The sequence below is a fragment of the Nansenia antarctica genome (genome assembly GCF_963989245.1).
Source record: "Nansenia antarctica genome assembly, chromosome: 4".
Taxonomy (NCBI): Eukaryota; Metazoa; Chordata; class Actinopteri; order Argentiniformes; family Microstomatidae; genus Nansenia; species Nansenia antarctica.
Window position 1 is genome coordinate 48,576,851 of NC_137689.1, and position 17,813 is coordinate 48,594,663.

Here is a 17,813-nt window from a genome sequence, read left to right on the forward strand (position 1 = left end):
CACTTCCAAAGTCCTGCTTGACAGTGGGCTTTTTGTGGTTGTGGGCAGAATGATTGGCCATTATTTTATCCACGGGGGTCCCAGGTTGACTGGACTGAGCTAGGCACTGTTTGACAACACTCAGCTGTCCTGTCTGGACTGCCCAGACATGGACATACGGGAAATGGTTGAGATTGTGAGTTCCATGTTTATTAAAAGATTTTCCCTCCATATCCTTGCTTATCATTTGCATTTGACGACAATGCTGTAATGGTGAACAACATTAATGTAGTTCGGGATAAGTGCCTGCTAGTAATTGAAATCAAGGGTCAACTGATTGTGTAACAACATGATAATATTTACATGTAACCTTTTAACAGGATTCGTGCTGCTTTGTTTGTTTTGTAATTCACAGCTTGATGGCCAGAGAAACCTCAGGGAGGACGAACAGCAAACCCTGCATGACCTGTGCCTGAACTGGGACCTGCCCCAACTCACTTCTGACAATAGGAAATGGCTGGCTGAGAAGATTCTCATCCATGCAGTAGGTTTCAGTATTTGCTGTTGAATCAATTGCCCTTTGGAGATTGCTGTTGTAATCAGGTTAGGCTCATGCCTTAACCAAGGCATTGGCCATAGAAGTGGATTCTTCTTCTAATAAGTATTATAAATATTTTTCTTCTAATAACTATTATTGTAGGTCCTTGGCCGGAGAAGGGAGCAGGTGAAACAGCTGAGGAAGGGGCTGAAGGAGTGTCAGGTCCTTTACCTTTTAAAGGAAAGACCGGGGGTAGTGGAGGTTCTTCTTCCAAGATCGTCAAGCGTAAATGTGGTCCCAGAGGTATTAAAATTCATTCAAGGCATCAAATGGATCAGTGTGTACGTTTTAGTGACCATCTAGTGGTAATGTTGAAGTTGCAACCAACTGATTATTTGTCAAAAATGTAATATAATATTCATAAGTATGTTTTAATTAAATTAAATCATAATCACACACTGATCAAATATGAATGGTCAATTATTTATCCAAACAAAATTAGTACTACACAATACAGTGCATACTGGCAACTCACTTACAAATACAGTGAGCACTCGATGCCTCACACCAGTCAATACCATGGCCTTGTCACTCCTTGCATGTCCAAGAGTACAGTATACTCACTATGTCCCATGTTATGGAAGTGTACATGACAGTTTTAACTGGTCCTATAATCCAAATATTTTGAGTAAAATTGTCTTATTTTCATAGATGATTCTAGGGCGAATTGTGTGGCCAACAGCAGAGAGCGAAGACTCGGACGACGACTACTCCACCAATATCTCGCTACTTGAATGCCGGTGTCGTGTGACAGGGTTCTTGAGGGAATATATTGAGAAAGGTAAGTAATCGATTTGTATTGCTATTTATTCTAGACCGTTGTGTACGTGAATGTTCTGTTGTCTGACTTGCAGGTAAATTGAAATGTCCAATTGTATTCAACAGAACATTTCAGGGAATGTAGTTACATTTTACAGCACTGTGGATGTCCAGTTGTCAAATAGTCAGTTTGTTAAACGCGTGTGACTTATTGTGAGTGAAGTGTCTTTTTTTCTGCAGCCACATCAGAAGAACTGAACCAGCTTTTGAAGTTCTGGGTAGGGTGGAGTGTTCTGCCAGAAGTACTTCATGTTGAAGTTTGCTCGGTCCAGATGCCCACTTCAGCCACATGCTCAGAACTGTTAAAGCTACCTGGTCGCTACACATCCTTCCAGGATTTTTCAAATGATCTTGTGGCTTCTGTGTCCACAACTGACACTGGATTTGGACTTCTCTAGTCACTCCGCCTGCCTGACCCCCAGCCTGTCTGCCGACCACTCCACCTGCTTGACCCCCTGCCTGTCTGCCGACCACTCCGCCTGCTTGACCCCCTGCCTGTCTGCCGACCACTCCGCCTGCCTGACCCCAGCCTGTCTGCCGACCACTCCGCCTGCCTGACCCCCTGCCTGTCTGACTACCTGCCTGCCTGACCCCCTGCCTGTTCTACCTACCTCCAGCCTGCTTCCCCTGACACCCCAACCCTTACAATAAATCACTATTATTGTTGTACTACCTGTTCTCCGTTGTCTGCTTCTGGGTTCCGCCCTCTGGTCCTGACAGGTCTGAATACACTTACGAATGTACTGTATGTAATATTAACTGTATTAGTGTATACTACTTTCATTTAGATGTGGCATTAGTGATTACTGTTTAGTTTCACATTGCCACTGTGTAGATGTTAATAGAACTGTCTGTAACATTGCCACTGTTTAGATTCAAATGGCAGCTTGCCCTGATGTACCCTCATGTATGCTGTCCAAATGCGCTCACATGCACAACGATGTTTACTGCTTGAAGGATTAACGAGGGGGCACAGAAACCACAGTATTTTTCTGACCAAGTAGTGTGTATAAAATAACTATCTGACCAGACAGGCCATTTCAGGACAATGGTAGGGACAGGGGAGGTGGTTAGGAGTAGGGGAGGCTGTATGCATATCAGGGGGGTGGCAGGGTTAGGGGAGATGGGTAGGGGTAGGGGAGGTTGTATGCATGTCCAGGGGGGGGCGGGGGGGGCTGGGATGGGGGAGATGGCGGGTGTGGCCATAGTAATTAATACATCTCTACCATTCTCTGAAGAGAAAGTGATAAAAGATAATAGGAGAAGATATGTAATGGTTGACCCTATTACATTAACCATAGCTAAAGGTAATGAATCTTTTTTTCATTTCATACCTATTAGTTTACTCTAACGAATTAAAATGATTAACAAGCATAATGGCACAGAGAATGCAGAGATGTGTAGAAATGTCTACCTTGTCATGATTACAAAGATACCACTTGAACACACACACTGTGACACATTGGTCACACGCGCGGGCACACACACACACAAAACACACAGTTTCAGATCTACTAACGGGTCTTCGTCGTCATCGTTGGCATCGCGAATCATAGCGAATCATAGCGCTACCTATGGCCGGAAAGGGCAGAACCTATGGCCGGAACCGGAAGGAAAATATGGTACCTACATCGGAATGCAATACAATGCAAATTACATCGGATATCGAAAAGCAATTCAAATTAGTACCCAACACTCGAATGCAATACAATGCAAATTACACAGGATATCGAAAAGCAATGCAAATGAGTACACCGACACTCGAATGGAATACACTCATGACCAAATGTAATACGCTGTGCTCAAATGTAATACACATGCTCAATGGAATACACTCGTGACCAAATGTAATACACATGCTCAATGGAATACACTCATGACCAAATGTAATACGCTGCGCTCAAATGTAATACACATTGATTTTATTTTGGCACAAATATGCCGTATTTTTGCATTGTATTTAGTGTTACACGTGTATTGCATTCTGATGTGTGTATTGCATTCCGATGTGTGTATTGCATTTGAATGTGGCATGATCCACCCTCCATAAAAGCCTGTATTTTTGGATCTGTTTTAATAAAATGCTTGTTGTTCATCAAAGTTCCACAAGGTGGCAACACTAGACAGATCTGAAAGAATAGAATGAGGGGTATCTATATTGCTATGAAACTAAGCGTTCATCTATGTATGGTATCCAGAATAACCTTTAAAATGACCTGTGGTGATATCATTCATACACATATATGTTATTACTAAGACACAAATAATATTGATGCAAATATTTTGTCTCAATCAACATTTTGTCATTCATCCCTTAAAGGTCCTGTCTTTCGTTTCTTGTATGAAGAAATGACATAGTATTGTGTAACCAGGGTGCATAACACAGGGGCCTTGACAACAAGTAGGCTAAGCATGTTTCAGAGGTTTCAGAATGTTGTCTAATGACCTACAGAAGCAGTGATTCAACAGGAAGCAGAAGAAGACTGCTCCCGAGGAGGTGAAGCCCTTATATGAACGGAAGACCAAGACATCTCAGCCAAGGCTGCAGAGATTTGACATTAGAACCGGATGGCTAGGCACTCTAGGGTCTATTTAACATTGATTTGATCATCATTTTTGAAAACTGGATTCTTCTCAGTTCCACATACTGTAGGTCAACATTTATGTTATGTTATATTTACGTATCGCTTTTTATTGCATATTTATGTTTTTGGTGGACAGTAGGCTATGTGCTTAAATGGGCTCATGTCACTAATAGCCTTGTGTGATACCTCATTCCTCCAACAAAAACCGTAAAACTCTGACTCTCCAAGCTGCCAGCAATTGATGCTGAGTCAGCATCGAGCAAGTTCTTTAAACAAAACATAAGTCAAACTCTTTTTCCCCCCCATATGCCCTTACAGTCAATATGGGGGCTAACCTCTGGTGACTCTTCCCGGGGCCGTGATAAACGTCTGCCAGCATAACATGGGGTAGTCCAGAGGCCATCTGCTCAGGTCTCGCCTGGGAGGCACAAATATGTGCTGAAATCACCATTTTTACTGGGCTCTGCGGCTTCCTTCCAGCTTTCTCAGGAAACCAGGGGGGGACGGTAAGGTGCTTGGTCAATGTTTCTCCTGACTAAAAAGACTTCCTGTTTTTTTGGGAATGCAATCCACGGATTACTCTTGGACAGTAATGACAAACTTTTATAGCATCGACGCATCCCATAAAAAAATCCCCATTGAGAAGAAGTAGATAGGAAAGACGACTCAACCCTTCTTTGAATCTTTTGACTTCCTTTTGATTGGGACATGTACTGGCAAAAATACTCTGTCAAGTCCCACATCAAGTGCCATCGCTCTATATTCACACAGAAAAAGAGCAGTATGTTAGAAAGCTTTACCTTTCTGGTTTTATATTGCATTTTTGCCTTCCAACGAGGGCCAGGTGGTGACAACCATGCCGAGACTCAGGGTGAACACATTCAGTCAGACAGCAGAGGGGGAACCAAATGGTTGGCCCCCTCTGGAACACAGGACAGATAGTTAAAAAGGCAAAGGAAAGACTCCCTCAATTATAGAGCGGGGATAATTGGCTTTGGGGTAATGGCTGCTGCGATGCCAGGATTCACGCCCTGCATTGTTACTCTTGGGATTGTAGACTTCCTGCCATCGACTCGAGTGCCAGTAAGCTGTTCCGGGACATTGCTACATTGCATTTAACATTGGCGTCAAGATGACATGCAGCTATACACCTCATCATACAGTATTCTTCAGAAGCGCTTGTATCTGAGCGTATTCAAGGGAGGTTGTCTGTTTGCTAAACCAAATTCCCAGAATACTGTCTCACAGTGCCTGTTACTGGAGTGCCTGTCACATGACCCTGAGGACTAGATAGGGAAGTTAGGTCTTTGTGGTCAGAAGTGTCTCAATAGGCAGTCCTAGTTGTTGGATGTGCTACTCGGATGATCAGCAAAAATGTGAAATTAAAAAGAAAGAAAAAAAGAAAATCTTGACAGAAGTCTGATGCCTTTTTCTGTGTCAAACCCAGCTTTCAACGGTGTGGTTGTAAATGGTAAATGGTAAATGGACTGCACTTATATAGCGCCTTTTTTGCTGCTCCAATGCTGCTCCAAAGCGCTTTACAACGGCCTCTCATTCACCCATTCACACACACATTCACACACCAATGTGCATAGCGTTTGCACGTATCTCATACACATTCATGCACATCTCTTCTGATGGTTTCTTTAGCCATCACTGACATGACTGGCTATGCGTTATAGAGGTCACAGGAGGAGGAGGAAGAGAAGGAAAATAGGTTCTTCCTGAACGTGTCAATGATCTAGTTTCAGAGGCTCATCCCCACATGTCCTTCTAAATAACACCCTATGTCAGCAGAACACAGGAAGTGGAGCCAGGAAGGAAGGCTTTTTCTCTGTCCTATTATCTCTTCTGCTCAGCTCTTTCACCTAAGGCTAGTCTGAGTAACACACACACACACACACACACACACACACACACACACACACACACACACACACAAACACACACACACACACACACACACACACACACACACACACACACACACACACACACACACACACACGTTCCATGGCTATGAAGTGCACCATGTCAAAAACCACTTACCTTTCCACTGTCATAATGCACTCTGAAGACAATAGCAGGACACAGTTCAACACGCTACACAGAAGTTAAATCAGATCAACACACACACACACACGTTCCATGGCTATGAAGTGCACCATGTCAAAAACCACTTACCTTTCCACTGTCATAATGCACTCTGAAGACAATAGCAGGACACAGTTCAACACGCTACACAGAAGTTAAATCAGATCAAAACTTTTCGTAGAAGAAAGAAAATGCTGTCCTTAGCATCAACTTTGGTGAAGCCATTTTACTGGTTGTGAAATGATTGTACCATGCTGTCTGTAAATGGTTAAATGTGTGTAAAATTTGAGACAGCGCATCTTATCACATCTTCACATTTTTTGACCGTATTATATATAGTCAATATAATACGGTAATACTTATTAATTAAAGTGTGAAAGAAGACAATTCAAATTATGAAATAATACATAACAGAGAACAACATGGGTTGTGGTGCGATATGCAAGGATATTGTGAATATTTACATGATTTAATAAAGTCCATCCTGACTTTATTCAGGTTTTCTGATGAGAAATATTGTTCGTGCATAATTTGGCCTGACTGACAGGCCTCCTTGTAGGTAGATCTACAGTGCCTCCTTACGTCCTGGCGTGCGAAGGGTTAAATTGGGAGGTAGCAGGAGTTGTGTGTGGTGGGGGAGTCGCCTGTCCACTGCATCGCGGAGCGTTCTGGGGCACATCTCAACAGAAAACATCTAATTCCAGCACATCTCTGAAAGCTGGCTTTGATTTAACCCACATACGGACGTTCGGGGAGACGTGTCTTTCGGGCAGCTCTAGTATTCAGTCCAAAGTACGAATATGAAGAATTCGGTCTGGGGCGCTTGTTAACGGTAAATGACATCCACATTCTTTCGCATCCACAAATTCACCCGTTACAATGAAAGTATTTGAACGTATACGGAATGTTTCGAATTGAAATAGAAAGTCATGGGATCAACACGATGGCCTACTTATTTGAAAGTTGTACATGATGTTACCAAACAAACTCCAACCCGTTGATTTTTCCATTAATTCCAGCTGTGCGCGCTATGCGCACGTCACTTAGGTAATGGGAGGTCGCTATTTTGCTTTTTGGAAAAAGTAGGTTACTTTGTTCAGCATATAATGGATCGCCCTGTTTTAGTTGTTTTGTGTTTAATTTGAATTCAAACAACTTTCAGAAATGTTGACATTTGCAAACCCAAGAATAAAAGGAAGACATTTGACTACAAATATAATTTTCTCTAGTGCAGTCAGGCTTGGACAGGCGCAGTAATAATGATGTCAAAATGTCCTAATTAACCCGCATTTTAGTGTGTTCTTATGGTAAAGACCGGTGCTAAATTGGCCGAATATGGACAGTTACTGCATGTAGCCCTGTGCATTCACAGTGGGCATGGGTCGTGGTATTTCACCATTTCATTCACTCAGACTGTGAATCATCCCCTGATTTCCTCCAGATGTGCTGAAGTTAACTTTTCTTGACGAAGCAACGCCCTGGATTGTGACATAGTTGTCTCTGCAGCTATTTTGCTGAAACAATATGAAATCGTTTTGTCATTTCGTCCTGTCCTATTGGACGTAGACACGCAGTTGTAATGCAGTTGAGGAATATGCCCGAAGAATAAACAAAATGGCTTATGTTGACAATGTGACCATCCTGGTTTTGGGAAAGTAGTTTTTATTTTTTTATTTTATTTTTTAACAGTTAAGCTTAGGCTGGCATTGACATTTCATAAAGGTTATGTTCTCTAATGCTGCTCATCTAAAACTGTGGAACTATGCAGAACTGAGGGTCCTCAGGCAAGGCTGTCTTCTGGTCTGAGGTAGGGGGCAGTTTAGTCATATTTAGTTTCAGGTTAGTTAACATGTAATCCTCATTAACTGAAAGGCCCAATATAGTGCTGAAGCTGTTTTATTAGCTGTGTCTATAGTTGCTGACACATTCTCTTAATGGGGCAAAGTCACTTTGTGTCATGTTAGTTACTGAACAGCTAGGATCATGCATGCCACATCTGAGGATATACAACCATGTTGCTTTAGTCTCTTGATAACATTCCAATTGATCTCGCACACACACACACACACACACACACACACACCCACACACACACACACACACACACACACACACACACACACACACACACACACACACACACAAATAGTACCGTAATATGATCCAATCAGACAAGATGCCATCTGTGAATGTGTGTCACCATGGTTTGTATTTGGAATGGGTAACCTCATTGCTTTGTCTTATCTGATAATTCAGAAATTAAGATCTTAATTGTTTCCTCTGACAGAGGCCCCATAAACATCAGAGAGAGAGAGAGAGAGAGAGAGAGAGAGAGAGAGAGAGAGAGAGAGAGAGAGAGAGAGAGAGAGAGAGAGAGAGAGAGAGAGAGAGAGAGAGAGAGAGAGAGAGAGAGAGAGAGAGAGAGAGAGAGAGAGAGAGAGAGAGAGAGAGAGAGAGAGAGAGAGAGAGAGAGAGAGAGAGAGAGAGAGAGAGAGAGTGTGTGTGGAAGGTGCAAGCTCAGATGGGTCAAACATCTACCTTGCTAAGGGGTTTCAATCGCAATGTCTTATCATTGAGTGCTTCAGCTACCGGAAAAGTCTCTTCTGGACTTTACTGTAACCTTGAACACATCTCTATGTTTAAAAACGTCTCTCGTTGCAGAACGACTTCAGGGTTTATTGTCTTAGTGCTGTAGCTTGTGATGTAAGCCATATAACTTATTGCTGACCATCCATGATTTGACGTGTTCAGCCATAAACAAACATGAATTGCGTTTACAAATGTGTCGTTTAAAAACAGATGTTTTGTGTCCCCTACCTAAGATTGTCTGACTTTCATGGGGCTAAAAATGTCAATGCAAGACAACTCTCACTAATCTCGTGGACGTTTGTTGATGCTATCATTGCTCCCCGGAGATGGCGTTGATGGCACACAGCCCTAGTGCACTGAATGGCCCCAAGTCCTTATCTCTTATCTCACCGTGTTCCAGCCACTGGTTTCTTCTCTGAAGGGAATAGAATAGAGTCTACTTTGTGTGACGGGGGACATCTTTATCTGAGGAAAGTGGTTAGATGATGATCTATGTAGTGTTAAGTACATTTTGATAACGCAAAACATTCACAGATTCTCCCCACTTTCAGAAGTCAGAAATGATGGTGAATGCAGTTGTGAGGTGAACTCATGTGTTGAAGGGTCCTGGATTACCCACCAGTCTTTCCGTTTAGTTCAAGGTTAACCTTATTGCCAGTCATCAGAGGAACATTAGAGGGGAGCACAGGTTGGACATGGATGTCAACTAGAATCAACAATGCTTTGGGTTTCCTGGGCCTGGACTTGCCGGCTTGTTTTCAGGGCCCCAGTTGTTCAAAACGTTTAATCTGGATCAGAACAGATCTCGAATGGTTTTGCTATCCAGCGTCCGATCGAGCTGGCTGATTTCCCCCCTATACGACTCCAAATCAGCCAGATAGATCTGATCCTGGATAAAAGCAAAAAAAGAATCAGGATCATTCCAGATGGAAGTTTTGAACAATTGGGGCCCAGGATATCGATTTCTCTAGTATGTGTGTAGTTGAGTCATTGGGTACAGTTGTTGAGAGTGGATTCATGGTGAGCCGTAACACTGCACATGGCTGTGCTACCTGAGCAGATGATCATCACGGGATATGACCAGGAACAACAAGCTAGGGGAAGATTAACTTCATTTAATAGCTCAACCTTTGGACGCTCCTAACCTTTGCTCCATCGAGTTGTGGCTCACTTGAGTGTCGATCAGCAGAGAATCTGGAGGTGGCCCCCGAAGGTAGGCTGTGAGTCCTGTGGAAAATACATGTTAGCGTTTGTTACTGTTCTGGTGGTGGTGTTCTGGTGGTGGAGGAGAGATGGGGCCCTCTGTACCCCCCTGTGTGAAGAATTCAGCCATTTTGTGCCGCATCCAGCTGTGGTTGTGTTGATGATTCCACTGTTCTGATGGCTGTCACGTCTTGCAGTGTTGTATTGACTAAAACTGTGTATTGACCATTGCCTGTGTGTTTTGACAGCTTGTTCTCACTGTAGCATGTCTTTTCCGTAGTCTCAGCAGTGACAGTTGACTTGATGGCAGTGTATTGTGTGTAATAGACAAGAGTTGCTGATCAAATCCATATTTTGTTTGTTTGTTAGAGACTGCTCACATTGCTTCAGGAAGGGTATACCACAGCTGAGTGACTTGCTTGCTTAGTAGATGTCATTTTGTCGCACTACCCCCTCTAGAGCAGAGCAATTTTCATAACAATCTGTTATTATAGCCTCCTCGACATGATGGACCTGCTGGGAGCTGGACACTGCCTCTGTGACAGGCAGGGTCACATGACTGGTTGTGACTGGAACAGGAAGTGTTTGTTTGTCATAGCCAGCTGCACAGCTGTTTGTGATGCCCTCCAGGTATTTGCATATAGACTCCCTTATTAAAGAGCCGAGTTCAATGGTAGTACCATCACCTCCCATCATCACATACAGGGCTGTCTAATGGTCATAGGAAGGCTGCAAGATGGGTCATGTGTGTGTGCACTGCTTCAGTCCAAGAACATTAAATCCTGGTGATGAAATTACGGTGAGGCATTATTCTCTCTGTAGGGAGAAGGGACTGGCTGAGGTCATGACTTGTTGTTGTGGATCATAAAAGGGATATGTATATATATATAATTCTTTTTTACAATGCTCAGAAAACCTTTAACACTTTACAACACCATTTTAGAGGCTGGATTTGAGTCTGTTAATTTATAAAAATGCATTGTAGCTGCAACGTGTTGAGTTATAATTCCCTCTCAACGTTCCTGTTTTGGATCATTTTGACATCTTCTTCCTGAAGTTCCAAAACGCCCAGCACTTCACCAGTCCAATGTTTTTCAGCACCATAATAACATTTCGGGGTCCCCTCCCTCTTCCACCTGCAGACACGGAACTGAGCATGTGTGAGTGTTGAGCCCCTCTGCTGAGTCGACCCTTCCCCTCCCCTCCCACCCCCGTCCCTAAACGAAGAGCTGCCGTCTGGTTTACCCCCCCACTGTCTGCCTGTCCCGTGAGGCTGGACCCCCAACATGTCTACGGAAGTGGAGAGCAGTGTACCTGTCCCTGCGGAGCCCAGTGCCCCCACCCTTGCCATGTCCCCCACCACCACCAGCCCTCCCACCACGCCGGTCACAGCCGCGACCAAGACCGCCTTCAAGAAAGAGAAGAAGAAAGGTGAAAAACCTTTTTGATTAGCCTTTTTATACTTTTTTGGACTTCAAAGGGGTAATCATTTAACACCATGATTGGTTGATTGTGAGAGGTGCTATTTATGCTCTGTGCTATGTATTATCCTTATGTCCATATATCCATATGTGGGCCCACATTTGTCCTTTGCACATTGTTGTCTGGTTGTCTTTCCACCAGAATGAAATCAATCGTTAAGTGACTGTCTTCCGTGTGTGTGTGTGTGTGTGTACGTACGTGTGTGTGTGTGTGTGTGTATGTACGTGTACGTGTACGCAGCTCCAGAGAAGACTGATGAGTATCTGCTGGCCAGGTTCCAGGGCGATGGTGTCCGGTACAAGGCCAAGCTGATCGGCGTTGATGACGTCCCCGAAGCCCGAGGAGACAAGATGAGCCAGGACTCCATGATGAAACTCAAGGTACCACACACACACTCGAGCAGATCGGGGGTCACCTCCGCTTAAGCACCCGGTAGGACTGAGAGAAACAGGGACTGATATTGACGTTACACCACGGTGACAGACGCATGTTCCTCTCGGTTGGCGTAGGGCATGGCAGTAGCTGCTCGCTCCCAGGGCAAACACAAGCAGAGGATCTGGATCAACATATCCATGACGGGCATCAAGATCATAGACGAGAAAACGGGGGTAAGTGTTCTCCACCTTTTCATTGGGGATTATTGCCCACCCCGACGTAACTTTCTGTTGTAGTTTGAAGTGTACTAGCAGCAATCATTTGAAAACAACAAGATCTCAGTCAAGGAAAAATACATGCAAGCTCTGTTACTGTATATTTCGATAATGTTGTTTTAAAAAGGTGTCTCTTCCATCCTCTCTTTCTCTTGCAGGTGATTGAACATGAGCATATAGTGAATAAGATCTCCTTCATTGCCAGAGATGTAACAGATAACAGGGCCTTTGGCTACGTCTGTGGGGCTGAAGGACAGCACCAGTTCTTCGCCATAAAGACAGCCCAACAGGTAACACACATACAGGCACACACTTATGAATATGGAGGGCTAAGATGATGGGACAAGAGTCACAGAACATTAATGATGTTTGCCATCCGTTTCCCTCTGAACAGGCAGAGCCCCTGGTCATTGACCTGAAGGACCTCTTCCAGGTCATCTTCAACATGAGGAAGAAGGAGGCAGAGGCTTCGCAAAAGGTAAATAATGAGGGATGGATGATAATTCAGTTGGCATGGGAGAACACCCTTTTCAATAAATTCTACAGTAAGACCAATTTGATGACATTTTGTCCCGGTTTGCGGAAGCCGTGGTAGAGTTGGTAAAAAGCAACTGTCAGTTATTTGAGTCAACAGTGTCCCCTAGAGCTATTATACAGTAAATGCACTAGAAGCCTGTTGATTCAACTGGTATTACACTGTCTGGCACACAGTCTTAAATATGAATGGATGGAGAGGATATCACACTCACCCCATGTGTCTCTTATTTACAGGGGGAGGGTAATAATGCAGTAGTTGAGGTAAGTGCAACTTGTATGGTGATTTATTCAAGTGTTATCCAAGATGTCCGGAGAGGCCGGTGTTTCATCCCGTTGTTTGATTGTTGCGTTTTCAGAACGGTAGCGATACCTTGCTTAGTATGGATGGCCAGACGGGCACTGCCAAAGTAAGTATTTCTGATATGGAACTATTCATTTTGAAGCTCTGTTCGTGTCATCTAATTCTGAGATGATTCAAAGAGAATTCTCTTGCCCATAAACTATGCCCTGTGGTGTTGGTTTGAATGAATCTCCATTGCTTTGTTAAATTTCTGTGTCTCCCCTTTATTTTTGTTCAGCCTGTGATGCAACTAGACCTGTTTGGAGACATGTCCACACCTCCAGACCTCCACTCTCCTTCAGTAAGTGTGCAGCTGGGAGACTAGGTCAGCAATGCAGAGCTCTCATATGGAGGGATGCAATTTTCAATTGGCGGCTGCCAATGTCCATAACCATGGTGTACTATTAGACTAAACAAAAGGGTAGTGGCAGCTGTCATGCTATCTGCTGTGTCTTTCCATTGTTACTTCTCGGGACACAGTATTCCAAAAACAACAACGCATCCCACCAATTCTACTTCTAGTATTCTGCTATTTCATCAAACCTGAGAAAGGGGCATTACGGGTTCATAACAAGGTTCTTTTCTCCAACTATGATCAGGTGGCTTTGAACACTCAGACTTGGGTAATGTTCCTCTCACGTGCTATTATAGCCAACGTAGCTAGCTAAGCGTTGCCTGTCGTCAAGAATGTTTGTTGCGCTGTGTAATATTTCAATATGAAATGGTGTCTCGCCCAAAACTCGTCTTTACCATACGCATAACTTCACCACTTCTACCAATCATTTCACATGTCAATTACAGGGATCACAAACTCAACTCTAAGATGAAACCTAAACCTCAGAGAAATTGGATGCATCATTACAGAATTCCTTAGTGTTGAGTTTTTGATTGCTGGTTCAGTGTTTATTGATCTAGTACCTCATAAATCATAAACTGTCTTCTCATGTCATGTGATTCATTTTGCTGTTAACTCTCTGTTCTCTCTCTGTCTCTCTCTCTCCCTTTCCCTCTCTTGTTAACTAGGAGACTAATGATATTCTATTGCTGGATCTGTCTGCTGAGGTTGATAGCAATCAGAACTGTATCAAGGGAAATCCCTTTGTCACTTCCTGTGTACCAAACCTGTGGGCCACTCCCCAGACAGAGAATCCCTTCTCTGCCACGTTTGGTTTCTTCCCAACCCCAGACACTGACCCTTTCAGCGACGACCCTCTCTCCAAATCAAATAACCAATCAGCACCCCTCAATTCTCTGATCTCACCTAACCCCTCCAATCACAGCCAAGGAAGCTCTGTTCTTGGGCTGAACGGAGACGCTGACCACCTCGGTCAGCAGTTGAATGGGTTATCCAATAAGACCATGATCCTGGCTCTCAGTAACGGCCAGTGGCCACTAGGGGGCATGATCGCACAGGAGAGCAGGATTACTGTAGCGGAGCAGAACGGTTTGGGACCAGTGCTTTCGACCCAGAACCCTTTTCTTGAGGCGTCTATGAAAAGCAACCCCCCCTCTAATGGTCCGATGTGCGATCCACAACAACTCGCGTCCCGTTGCAAGGATTCCGTTGTCATTAGCCCACCTCCGCTGAATGCTAAGGCTGGACGAGGTCGTAGGAATGCAAAGGTGAAGCCCCCATAAAAGTGCTATGATGTTGCATGCCTGGGAACATGAGTCTGTGTATGCACACCTCCCCAAACCATAATCGGGTCACCTAACATCTCTCTCTCTCCCAGCACTGGGATGTCCTACGGGATAGAAATGGGCTGCAGTGTCCCACTGGGTTTCGTCTCAACCAACATGATATTGACTAGGTTTGGAATGTTAGACGTGGTGGTGTGTGACATGTGGTGGCACGCGGATGCATCTTGAACTGGTATGGCTTTTTCCTGTGTGATGCGGTTTCTACTGCATGCAGTGGTGCACACGTGCTTGTCTAACTCTCTTATCGCAGGACAGTTTTAACCCTCTTCTTGCTCAAACAACGCTATTATCTCTTTATCGCCATTTCTGCTCATAATGCTCCTTGTCTTAACATTCATGCTTCAGTGAATTCTAAGAAGGTAAGTGATCTGTCTTTTTGTGTGATTTTTTTTTTTAAATGTATGGTTTTGAATATAAATACTCACATTATGTCATTAAAGACAGTGATACTGTAACTGACTATTTGAATATTTTCATAGTACCATCATTGACGAATGGTTTCTAACCCTCCTTGTTAACAGCAGTACTGTTATGTATGAACAGAAAATGTCATCCATTTTTGCTTCACTTTCCATGAACACAGTCTCCTGCCAATGACCTGTTTGGGGCAGACCTGTTTGCTGCCCCTAGTCAGGCCGACGCGTCGTCTAACTCTGCCGACCTCTTCAACAGCACCCCCACCTCCTCTATAGCAGCTCTGGGTAAGACTAGACGGTGACACTGCTGCTGTCCTGTACCCATGCAGTCTTCATGCATGTGGGTTAAAGTAGGAAGTGTCTAAAGCAGCATCAGCACAAATGGGTGGTTCTTTATTATGGATCCTCAGGCGATCCAGATCTAGCCTGCTCTGTGCCTACTGTACCCGTAACCTAATAATGTCACCCATCCTCCCCTCCCTCCCCCTTCCCCACCCCACCGTCCTGCAGGAAATCTGCAATTGGGTCCCCCTCCAGCAGCCACCGTCCATGGGACGTCAGGGTGGGGGCCGCCTGCCCCAATGCCATCCATGTTCTCCATGCCTGGGGGGATCCCCCAAGTAACACTCCCAGGCCCCCAGCCCACCTTCTCCCAGCCATCCGCCTATGGTGCCCTGCCAATACCCCCACCCACTTGGGGCCAGCAAGGACCATCGCCGTTCGGGCCCCCCCCTGTCAACCATCCCCACCTCTGGGGGCAACCTCCCCCTGCAGGGCCAATGGGTGCTCCAGCCTGGGGCCAGCCTCCCATGGTCAACCCATTCCAGCCAGGTCCTTACCCTATGATGGGCGGGCAGCAGGGGCCCCCACGGCCTCCGCCCAGACCACCGGTCAAGGAAGCGCCCCCCAAGGTGGAGAACAGTGCCTTCACAGCCCTGGACCCCCTGGGAGAGAAGGAGAAGAAGATGGGGAAGGACATGTTCAAGGACTTCCAGATTGCCAAGCCTCCAGCCATCCCCGCCAGGAAGGGGGAGCAGGTGACCAGCCCTCCCAGCACCAATGGGGACGGGGCGTTTGCAGACTACTTCTCCAGCAAAGTGGGCCTACCACAGGAGGTAGCAGATCATGACGACTTTGACATCAGTCAGATGCCGAAGGTTGACAATGGTAATGAAACAATTGAACTCAAGAAAGTGCAAGACATCTTCAAATTGCTAATCATTTGGAGATTGATCGATTGATTTTTCTTTTCTAAATCTATGAATATTCAACCAACCCCTCCCCCTCCCCCACCACCCCTTCTCTCCAGACCATCCCAAACCTGCACCCCGGCAGTCTGCTCCGATCTCTCTGGCTCCAGGCCTGCTGGATGCAGCCTTCGTCCCTACTCCAGCCCCAGACCTCGCTCCAGCCCCAGCACCAGGGCTCAACCAGAGCCTTTTTGACGATGCATTTGGGGCTCCAAGCCCAAATCCATTTGGAGCACCACTCCTAGCTACGGTATGGAAGCATGAACACACACAAATCTAACCCCACTAGAAACATGCATGCAACAATGCTTGACCATGCTCTTTAGATTGTTGTAGATCTTTAAACATTAACGTTCTTCCTTCCTTTTTGGTTCTGAATCGTGACAGAACACTCCTGTTGCCCAAACCACCGGCTCGGATCCCTTTGGAGATCCCTTTGGAAATCCCTTTGCCTGAGTGGCATTCTGCCCATGTTTCACATGTGAGTATCGGTGCCAGAGGAAGAGGTTTACAACACTCAATGTGTGTCCTCACAGGATCTTCTCATGCAAAATCTATTGCTGCATGTCTGTATTAAGTGTGTACTCTCTCTCTCTCTCTCTCTCTCTCTCTCTCTCTCTCTCTGTCTCTCTGTCTCTCTGTGTCTCTGTCTCTGTCTCTGTCTCTGTCTCTGTCTCTGTCTCTGTCTCTGTCTCTGTCTGTCTCTGTCAGGTTTGAAGAGATCCAGAGAGTAAGCAAAGATCTACGCCACCACTAGAACAAGCTGCTATCAAGCACCAGACAATCCAAACGATCAAAGTGTTAACTCCTCATCTGCCTTTTTTGATGTCAGTTACGTAGACCCCCCCCGCCTTCCCCCCAAAACGCCCACTGTAATGTACACTTGTATGCTCAATCAGTAGTTGTCTTGTTCCCATCTCACAGATCACTTTTCAATCTCACTGAATGAAATGTAAAATTAAATGTAAACACAATGGTATTGATTTGCTTATCGGATACAAAGAAGGGATCAACGCAGGATAAAAGGGATGTTGGGAGGTGCTCTATTCTGATAATGTCTATATTAAACACAAGAAAATGAAAACCTCTGTGTGTGGTCCTTTTGGCTTTTCCTAAATCATGTTTTATTAGCTGTTCTCCTCAGGGAAATATTGTTTAGACTTGGTTACTGCATCCCGAGATGATGAATGTAATCCTGTTACACTGTTCATTAGTAGACCTGTTAGCTCAGAACACTCAAATCAGTTTCATATGGACTAGTTAGTGAGTCACATGACATTTTTATTTTAACTAAGAAAATAAACCATGATGGTACTGTAAGACTACGAAATCACAATGGTTCACTATGATAGTAAGAAGATATGATATGTCTTAAAGGACAACTCAAACCCATTTAGTTTGTCAACTCATGCTTATCCATAAGCATCCATGTCAGCCCATCCAGTACAAGTACTCTCCCAGTGATATTTGAAAGATCTACAGTACCAGGTTTGCTTCATCAAAAATAATCCCTATATTTGTTTGGCTGTTAATCACTTCTTTTCTTGACTTTTGATTAAAATGTATGCGC

The 17,813-nt window shown here is 44.6% G+C and overlaps 1 protein-coding gene across 3 annotated transcripts; it reads left to right on the forward strand.

The window, feature by feature from the left end:
• The first annotated feature begins 6,704 nt into the window (after window positions 1-6,704).
• Window positions 6,705-17,304, forward strand: dab2 (DAB adaptor protein 2). Of its 3 annotated transcripts, XM_080528956.1 has the most exons (15): window positions 6,705-6,907; window positions 11,010-11,298; window positions 11,590-11,729; window positions 11,859-11,957; window positions 12,158-12,289; window positions 12,394-12,477; window positions 12,771-12,797; window positions 12,893-12,943; window positions 13,115-13,177; window positions 13,900-14,499; window positions 15,161-15,278; window positions 15,504-16,160; window positions 16,303-16,493; window positions 16,631-16,724; window positions 16,955-17,304. In XM_080528956.1, the coding sequence occupies exons 2-14, from the start codon at window positions 11,154-11,156 to the stop codon at window positions 16,697-16,699; spliced, it is 2,376 nt and encodes a 791-aa protein (XP_080385082.1). In that variant the 5' UTR covers window positions 6,705-6,907; window positions 11,010-11,153; the 3' UTR covers window positions 16,700-16,724; window positions 16,955-17,304. The 3 variants fall into 3 exon arrangements, with proteins under 3 accessions (XP_080385082.1, XP_080385084.1, XP_080385083.1); XM_080528958.1 differs by lacking the exon at window positions 13,900-14,499; XM_080528957.1 differs by lacking the exons at window positions 6,705-6,907; window positions 11,010-11,298 and having other exon boundaries at window positions 11,691-11,729; window positions 11,833-11,957.
• Window positions 17,305-17,813: the final 509 nt, after the last annotated feature.

Coding starts and splice junctions, on each gene's coding strand:
- dab2 (XM_080528956.1), top strand. CDS start 11,154: ATGTCTACGGAAGTGGAGAGCAGTGTACCTGTCCCTGCGGAGCCCAGT. Junction 11,730..11,858: donor ACTCCATGATGAAACTCAAG/GTACCACACACA, acceptor CGGTTGGCGTAG/GGCATGGCAGTAGCTGCTCG. Junction 16,161..16,302: donor GATGCCGAAGGTTGACAATG/GTAATGAAACAA, acceptor CCTTCTCTCCAG/ACCATCCCAAACCTGCACCC.